Below are 9,633 nucleotides of genomic sequence, written 5' to 3'. Positions count from 1 at the left end.
AAGGAATTTACAAATCAAGTGAGATAAAAAGCTTGTTCTGTGAGTTTCACATAATCCTGATGTAAAAAATATAATAATTTGAGTGTCATATAGTACTAAGTCTGCAAACATGAAAATTTATTTTAGCAGTCTATTAAAAGGATACAGATACTCATCATAATCTGAATCCATTACCTAAACTCAGAAATCAAATACTTTCGATAAAAACTTACCATCAGGGCTTCCCTGGTGGCGCAGTGGTTGAGAGTCCGCCTGCCGATGCAGGGGACACGGGTTTGTGCCCCGGTCCGGGAAGATCCCACATGCCGCGGAGCGGCTAGGCCCGTGAGCCATGGCCGCTGAGCCTGCGCGTCCAGAGCCTGTGCTCTGCAACGGGAGAGGCCACAACAGTGAGAGGCCCGCGTACCGCAAAAAAACAAACAAACAAAAACTTACCATCAAACTCTAAGGGGTCAGTAGACTAATTCAGATCATTGCCTGTTTTCATATGGCCCGCAAGCTAAGAATGGTTTTTACATTTTTAAGTGGTTGAAATAAAATGAAAAGAAAAATAATATATTGTAAAATTATATGAAATTCATTTCATTGTTCATAAGTACAGTTTTTAATACATAGCCACATGTATTCACTTACATATTGTCTTTGGCTGCATTCACACTAAAACAGAGTTGAGTACCTGTGACAGACTAAGTGGTTTGCAAAGCCTATAATTTTTTTTTTTTTTTTTTTATTGCGGTACGCGGGCCTCTCACTGTTGTGGCCTCTCCCGCTGCGGAGCACAGGCTCCGGACGCGCAGGCTCAGCGGCCATGGCTCACGGGCCTAGCCACTCCGCGGCATGTGGGATCCTCCTGGACCGGGGCACGAACCGGTGTCCCCTTCATTGGCAGGCGGATTCTTAACCACCGCACCACCGGAGAAGTCCCTAGAATTGGATTTTTAATATATTCTTATATATTCACCATTTTACATATGTCAACACATGCAACCTGATCTCAAAGTGAGTTGTTACCCTATCTGCTGTGATGTCACTGCTATCATCATTACCATTCTGTCCACATTCCAAATATTTAGCGATCCAGAAAACACCAGTCACCTATAGTTTAATGCATCTCACCATTGCCATGCACTTTGCAAAATATTTTGTTAAAAACAAAACAGTATGTTACATTCTATAATAAAATGAATGTGGATATAATGAGTGACTTTAGGAGATACCTCCACATACTATGTCTGCATCTTAGCAATAGCCTTATAATCCCACATCCTATAAGGCACAGCAGCATATTAACTGTGCAGTTAAAAAAAAGAGACAGAACTCCCACTTAAGTGGTTTATCCAAGTGTGATCCAACTAATTTGAACATGAAATCCTATTTGCTCCTAATCGCTCATAACATTTTTGGTAAGTGTATATGTTTGGGAACTGTTTGGGTTTTTATTTTGTTTTTTGGCTAAAATCATGAATCAAAGGATGAAATTAAAGAAATCATTACAGGTAAGCTAGGAATTTGGGGATGGAGTATTTTCCATCTCCCTAATATCAGGCACTACAGGATGCTGGATACAACTGTAGGCCATCAAAAGTATTAAGATCGCTGATAAAGGTAAATACATGGATAAATATAAAATCAGTATTAATGTAATTTTGCATAAAATAATTGTAAATCTAGGTTAAAGTATACACAATATATAAAGATTTAGTTTGTGATATCAATAACATAAAGAGAAGGAGCCAACTGTAAAGGAATAGAGCTTTAGTATGCAATTGAAGTTGGTATCAATTTTAAATAGATTGTTATAACTTTAGGATGTTATATGTAACCCCTCTGGTAACCACAAAGAAAATATTTATAGAATACACAAAAGAGGAAATGAGGAGGGAATCAAAACGTGTCACTACAAAAAATCAACTAGAGATAAGACTTCCAGTTTCTAGTCCATAATGAGCTTGGAAGTCATCAATCCATTATAACAAGTAAAAAGCAGAATGAACTGAAAATCAACTCTTCCATAGATCCATCAGAGAATTAAGGTCACAGGGTAAACTGCTGTCCACAGACAGGTGGATACAGAGAATCACAACTTACCAGAGCATAGGTACATTAGCAGAAACCTCTGTGGGAACCAGTACAGAAGGTGGAAAACCTAAACTGTAATGGAAAAATTGCAGGAGGCTCAGTGTGGACAAATCTGAGAGTTAAATGCACCAAGGGGGTCTGAGTCTTTAAGAAGCCCCTGCACTTTTATGAGCTTTACCTCCAGGAGCCCAATCAAGTCCTCACTAAGTCCTCACTAAGACTGGAGAAAAATCTCCATTGTGTTTCTGGCAGAGAGAGGGGGAAAGTCGCTATTTTAAAATATTCTCAAAGCATTCTGTTCTTAATAAGGCATGCCGCAAAGAGAAACTATTGTACCAGAGCCGATAACCTACTGAGGTTTCATTAGTGTCTAACCAACCTGAGGGAAAAGAAATGCTCAGCTCCAGCCCACTCTAGCCATCCTGTCCCACCTGAGGGACGGAGGTAGACTGAGAGGCACTGGTAAAGTTCACAGTCCAGTGGCAGTTTCACCAAGACTGAAGCTTAATCACAGGACTATAGAACATAACCCCTCCCCCTACACCTTATCACCACATCACTAAAGGTCTTACCAGTGTTCCTTTTACCCAGAACATGAAGTCTAGGTTTAAAAGAAAACAACAACAGAGACAATTAATAGAAAACAGTAACAAATATGATAGGTATTAATCCAATTATATCAATAACCACTTTACATATCAAAGATAAAATTAAAAATAGAGAAAAGGGGGGTTTCCCTGGTGGTGCAGTGGTTAAGAATCCACCTGCCAATGCAGGGGACACGGGTTTGAGCCCTGGCCTGGAAAGATCCCACATGCCACGGAGCAACTAAGCCAGTGCATCACAGCTACTGAGCCTGCGCTCTAAAGCTCACGTGCCAGAGCTACTGAGCCCACGTGCCACAACTACTGAAGCCCAGGCGCCTAGAGCCCATGCTCCACAACAAGAGAAGCCACTGCAATGAGAATCCTGCACACCGCAACGAAGAGTAGCCCCCGCTCGCCACAGCCAGAGAAAGCCCACACACAGCAACAAAGACCCAACACAGCCAAAAATAAAAAATAAATTTTAAAAAATAGAGAGAGTGGAGTGGGGGCCTCCCCTTTCCCCCTTTGCCTCCTGACAGGAAAGGTTTAAGGGGACTGAGCCCTGGGAGGCCGGGCTGGGCTCGGGGGCCGCCCCGGGGGCCCGGGCCATGGATGTACGCCGACTGAAGGTGAACGAACTTCACGAGGAGCAGCAGCGCCGCGGCCTGGACACTCGCGGCCTCAAGGCCGAGCTTGCTGAGCGGCTGCAGGCGGCGCTGGAGGCCGAGGAGCCCGACGACGAGCGGGAGCTCGAGGCCGACAACGAACTGGGGCAACCCGGGCACAACAACGAGGAGATGTCATGGACAATATTACCATGCAGAACCAATTTTATGAGATGCAGGTCATCAAGAAAGAGAACGAGTCAGGCTACGAGAGGAGAACGCTGGAAATGGACCAGCAGCAGCAGGCCTATCGCCCAGCAGAAGTGAAGACAGAGATGAAGCAAGAAGCACCCACCAGCTTCCTCCCGCCCGAAGCATCTCAACCCAAACCAGACAGACAGCAGTTCCAGAGTCGCAAGAGGCCTTATGAAGAAAACCGAGGACGGGGGTGTTTCGAGCACCGGGAGGATAGGAGGGGCTGCTTTCCTCAGCCTCCCGCTGAAGAGGATGAAGATGACTTTGACAACACCCTTGCTGCCATCGACACATATAACTGCGACCTCCACTTCAAGGTGGCCTGAGGCCGGAGTAGTGGCTGCCCACTCACAACTGAAGGTTTTGCATACCTGTGGTCAGCAGCCCGTGCCAGCTATGGGGTCAGAAGGGGCCGTGTGTGCTTTGAGATAAAGATCAATGAGGAAGTCTCTGTGAAACACCTTCCATCTACAGAGCCCGACCCACACGTTGTCCGTATTGGTTGGTCCCTGGACTCCTGCAGCACTCAGCTAGGCGAAGAGCCTTTCTCCTGTGGCTATGGAGGCACTGGGAAGAAGTCCACCAGCAGCCGGTTTGAAAACTACAGAGACAAGTTTGCAGAGAATGATGTGATTGGCTGCTTTGAGGACTTTGAATGTGGAAATGACGTGGAACTTTCCTTCACCAAAAATGCGAAGTGGATGGGCACTGCCTTCCGAATCCAGAAGGGAGCCTTAGGGGGTCAGGCCCTCTACCCTCATGTTCTGGTGAAGAATTGTGCAGTGGAGTTCAACTTCGGGCAGAGGGCAGAGCTCTACTGTTCCGTCCTCCCAGGCTACACCTTCATCCAGCACCTTCCCTTGAGTGAGCGAATCCGGGGCACTGTCGGACCAAAGAGCAAGGCAGAGTGTGAGATTCTTATGATGGTGGGCCTGCCTGCCACCGGTAAGACCACATGGGCCATCAAACAGGCAGCCTCCAACCCCTCCAAGAAGTACAACATCCTGGGTACCAATGCCATCATGGGTAAGATGCAGGTGATGGGCCTACGCCGTCAGAGGAACTACGCCGGCCGCTGGGACGTCCTGATCCAGCAGGCCACCCAGTGCTTCAACCCCCTCATGCAGACCGCTGCCTGAAAGAAACGCAGCTATATCCTAGATCAGACAAATGTTTATGGGTCAGCCCAGAGACGAAAAATGAGACCATACGAAGGCTTCCAGCGCAAAGCTATTGCTATTTGTCCCACTGATGAGGACCTAAAAGACCGAACGATAAAGCAAAACGACGAAGAAGCAAAGGATGTCCCAGATCACGCCGTCTTAGAAATGAAAGCCAACTTCATGTTGCCAGATGTTGGGGACTTCCTGGACGAGGTGCTGTTCATTGAGCTGCAGCGAGAGGAAGCAGACAAGCTGGTGAGGCAATACAATGAGGAAGGCCGCAAGGCTGGGCCACACCCTGAAAAGCGCTTTGACAACCGAGGCGGTGGCAGCTTCCGGGGCTCTGGGGGGTGGCGGCGGTTTCCAGCGCTATGACAACCGAGGTCCCCCCGGGGGCAACCGAGGAGGCTTCCAGAATCGGGGAGGAGGCAGCGGAGGAGGCAGCTACCGAGGAGGTTTCAACCTCAGTGGAGGTGGTGGCTACAACCAGAACCGCTGGGGTAACAACAGCCGGGATAACAACAACTCCAACACCCGAGGCAGCTACAACCGGGCTCCCCAGCAACAGCCGCCACCACAGCAGCCACCGCCACCACAGCCACTGCCGCCACCCAGCTACAGCCCTGCTCAGAACCTTCCAGGGGCTGGCAGCTACGCTAAGAACAGCAACATCCCTGGCTCAAGCGCCAATTACCAGCACCCCTACTGTCAGCAGCCACAGCCCTCCACAGCCGAGTTACAGCCAGCCACCTCCCTACAAGGGAGCTTACGGCCAGGGCTACACAGCTCCACCATCTCCACCTCCGCCACCACCTGCCTACAACTATGGGAGCTACGGCGGCTACAACCCAGCCCCTTACACCCCTCCGCCGCCCCCCACCGCACAGACCTACCCTCAGCCCAGCTATAACCAGTACCAACAGTATGCCCAGGAGTGGAACCAGTACAATCAGAACCAGGGCCAGTGGCCGCCGTACTACTGGAACTGTGACTACAGGAGCTACTCCGGGAACACACAGGGGGGCACAAGCACACAATAGCCAGTGTGTCCTGGAGGCCCCTGCAGGCTTCCTCCACCAGCGCCTACCTTGGCCCCCCTTGTCCACCCCACCGTGTCATGTGGTGCTGGGGGATGGGTCCTCCCAGGGCTGCCTCCCCTCCAAGGGGCTCTTACCCCACACAGGGCCGGCATTTTCCTCTGGATTCAAACAGGCAACAATGACCTTTCAATTTTTATTTTTTATTTTTTTGCAGTATGCGGGCCTCTCACTGCTGTGGCCTCTCCCGTTGCGGAGCACAGGCTCTGGACGCGCAGGCTCAGCGGCCATGGCTCACGGGCCCAGCTGCTCCGCGGCATGTGGGATCTTCCCGGACCGGGGCACGAACCCATGTCCTCTGCATTGGCAGGTGGACTCTCAACCACTGCGCCACCAGGGAAGCCCAGACCTCTTATTTTGTTTGTCCCCCCACCCCCCTCCTCTTCCTCTTCCTCCCTTCCTCCTTTTAGACTAAAGACGCCCCTTCCCTTGGTCATACAGTGAAGCTACAGGGCTGTTGGGGGGGGGGCCCTTCCTGTCCTCTGGTCCCAGCCCTGCTCCAGCCCCTCAGCTTCCCAGATTCTCATGCAGTTGGTTTTAAATTCTTCCAGGAGCTGTTTTACTGTCTACTTTTCAGGATTTAAAAAAAAAAATCAAAAACTTAAAAACACACAAGTTTAAAAAAGCAAAACGCAGCAGGAGGAAGTGACAGATGTTTTTTGGTAATTATGCTTTTTTTTTTAATTTTTAGAATTTGTCCCTTTTTACTGTGGGTCAGCTGTTGATATTTCATCAGGATAACCATTTCTTTGCTGAGTTCAGGTGACCGAGGAAGAGCCATACCCTCAAAACAAAACACACACAAAACAAAACCACAGAATCATCTTTAACCTAACTTTTTATACAGTGTCTCAGTTTCCCGTAACTTTGCACAAAACCTTCTGTGTTCAGTTGAATTGTACCTGCCTTTTGTATTTGGAGAGAGTGTGACTATTGAACTTGAAACCTTTTATTCCGGGCATCTTGGTGGTTTCTGGTGGGATTAATCGGGTGAGAGGGAAGAAGGGAGTTGGGGGGCTCCTTCCTTTCAGAACATGAAGTTTCTCACTGCCTCCTCTCCAGAGGTCTCCCAGGTGCCAGACCTAAAGGTTTTTCCTACAGTGATCCTCTGATTATTTTTACTTCCCCTTGACCCATATGTTTTAACAGGACTTTAACAAACTGCACTTATTAAGAAATGTGTTTGCTCTGTCTTGTTTTGTTTCAATAAATGACATGGCACTTCCTAGCAGGAAGGAAGCAAGGTTTCAACCCTGATTAAAAAAAAAAAATAGAGAAAAGTATAGCATGCTAACACTAACCAAAAGAAAGCTGGGGCTTCCCTGGTGGCGCAGTGGTTGAGAGTCCGCCTGGCAATGCAGGGGACGCAGGTTCGTGCCCCGGTCCAGGGGGATCCCACATGCCGCGGAGCGGCTAGGCCCGTGAGCCATGGCCGCTGAGCCTGCGCGTCCGGAGCCTGTGCTCCGCAACGGGAGAGGCCACAGCAGTGAGAGGCCCGCGTACCGCAAAATAAACAAAAACAAAACAATGTCAAAGTGACGCCAAGAAAGAGTACAAGGTGTTAAGCTTTCAAAATCCACGTCTTCATTCAAAGTTGAGTCAGGGGGAGGGGAGGGACTGAGAAGACCATGTATTAAAAAAAAAAAAGCTGGATCAGCTGTAGTAATTTTAGAGGAAGCTGACTTCAGGGAAAATTATCAAGGATAAAGAGGGCCATTACATAATGATACAGGTGTAACAAAACAGTAGTAATCTTTATATGTACCTAACAATGGACCATCCAAATATGTGAGGGAAAAACTCTTAGAACTACAAGGAGAAATAAATAAATCCACTATTATAATTGGATTCCTTCAACACCCTTTTTTTAATAATGGAAAATCGGTAAGGACACAGTTGACTTCTAGCCCCATCAATCAACTGGATATAATTGACACCTATAGACTACTGCTTCCAACAACAGAATAAACATTCTTCTCAATTTTACAAGGAACACTCACCAAGATAAACACAGCAAGCATCTGTGGCCTTAAAACATACCTTAACAAACTTAAAAAAACAAACCATAAAATGTATGCTCTCACACCACAGTGGAACTGAACTAGAAATTAACAACAGAAAGATAGCTGAAAAACCCCGAAATACCTAGAGATTAAACAACACACTTCTAAATATCACACAAGTCAAAGAAATCTCAGAAATATTAAAATATCTTAAAATAAATAAAAATGAAAATACAGCTTATCAAAATTTGTGGGATACAGTGAAAGCAGATCTTAGAAGGAAATTTATAGCATTGAATATATATATTAGAAAAGAGGAGGGCTTCCCTGGTGGTGCAGTGGCTAAGAATCCACCTGCCAATGCAGGGGACACTCGTTCGAGCCCTGGTCCAGGAAGATCCCACATACCACAGAGCAACTAAGCCCGGGAGCCTGTGAGCCACAACTACTGAGCCCACATGCCACAACTGCTGAGGCCCGTGCACCTAAAGCCTGTGCTCTGCAACAAGAGAAGCCACCCCAATGAGAAGCCCACGCACCGCAATGAAGAGTAGTCCCTGCTCGCAGCAACTAGAGAAAGCCCACGTGCAGCAACAAAGACCCAATGCAGCCAAAAAATAAAAATTAAAAAATTAAAATTAAAAAATATATATAAATAAATAAATAAGACAGGGGTTGATGCTTCCATGTTACATCCTGGGGCACCAGCTCTGGAGGCGTCTATTGTCCCCATTTTACATGCCATAAAACTGAGGCCTGGGCTTCCCTGGTGGCGGAGTGGTTGAGAGTCCGCCTGCCGATGCAGGGGACACGGGTTCGTGCCCCAGTCCAGGAAGATCCCACATGCCGCGGAGCGGCTGGGCCCGTGAGCCATGGCCGCTGAGCCTGTGCGTCCGGAGCCTGTGCTCCACAACGGGAGAGACCACACAGTGAGAGGCCCGTGTACCGCAAAAACAAAAAACAAAAAACTGAGGCCTGCCCTGGGATCCCAGAGCTTGTAAGCAGCTCTTTTTAAATCCCAACTATATCTCATTTTACTCTACCCTTTACAACTAAATCTTACCTCCTCTGAGTACAAAATGAGTGCATGATTCATGACACCTATTTATACCAAGAAAAAGGACTAGAGCTTGAGCTTGTTAACTCTTGGCTTCTCCTGTGGCTCAGAACGTGGCCTTGTGCACATCACTTAATTCATTCAGGAAATACTGCCTGAGTTCCTGCTGAGTGCTGGACACTTCTAGAAGTGTGGCACACAGCAGTGAACAGGACAGATGGGTCTCAATAGCTTATGTTCTAGTTGAGCAATAGACAACGTTAAACTTTTAAAACACAGGTGAATGCTCTAATGAAAAGACCGTATAAAGGGATGGAGAGAGATAGGGTGAGCGGTGCAGGGGCAAATCATGAAATGGTCTGAGTAAAACAATAGAATCAGTTAATTGTGATAATTAGTGGTAATTAATAGTAGAACAAATTAAACATACTTTATGCAAGGAAGAAACCCCAATATTTTATGTTTCTTTTTTTCCTCTGATACAACAGTTTAACTTTTTAAAAACTCTCCATTGGATATTTAAAATCTGTGGGCTATGTTAATGTATAGTCTACAGTATATAATCCCGTTGCGGAGCACAGGCTCCGGACGTGCAGGCTCAGCGGCCATGGCTCACGTGCCCAGCCCCTCCGCGGCATGTGGGATCTTCCCGGAGCGGGGAACAAACCCATGTCCCCTGCATCGGCAGGCAGACTCTCAACCACTGCGCCACCAGGGAAGCCCCAAGTTTAAGACTTTAAAAGGAGAACATAAATGCAATAGACCTAATGAAAAAGATAATACCTAT

The 9,633-nt window shown here is 47.3% G+C and overlaps 1 protein-coding gene across 1 annotated transcript; it reads left to right on the top strand.

Annotated features, from left to right (window-relative positions):
• Positions 1-3,274: 3,274 nt before the first annotated feature.
• On the top strand, positions 3,275-5,729 carry LOC116744560 (heterogeneous nuclear ribonucleoprotein U-like protein 1). The gene is given in 4 exon segments (XM_032614453.1): positions 3,275-3,464; positions 3,467-5,034; positions 5,036-5,380; positions 5,382-5,729. Coding segments are annotated over 4 exon segments (2,451 nt in total).
• The last annotated feature ends 3,904 nt before the right edge of the window (positions 5,730-9,633 follow it).

The sequence above is a fragment of the Phocoena sinus genome, chromosome 19 (genome assembly GCF_008692025.1).
Source record: "Phocoena sinus isolate mPhoSin1 chromosome 19, mPhoSin1.pri, whole genome shotgun sequence".
NCBI classification, from domain to species: domain Eukaryota; kingdom Metazoa; phylum Chordata; class Mammalia; order Artiodactyla; family Phocoenidae; genus Phocoena; species Phocoena sinus.
This window is presented reverse-complemented; position numbering and strand designations above follow the sequence as displayed.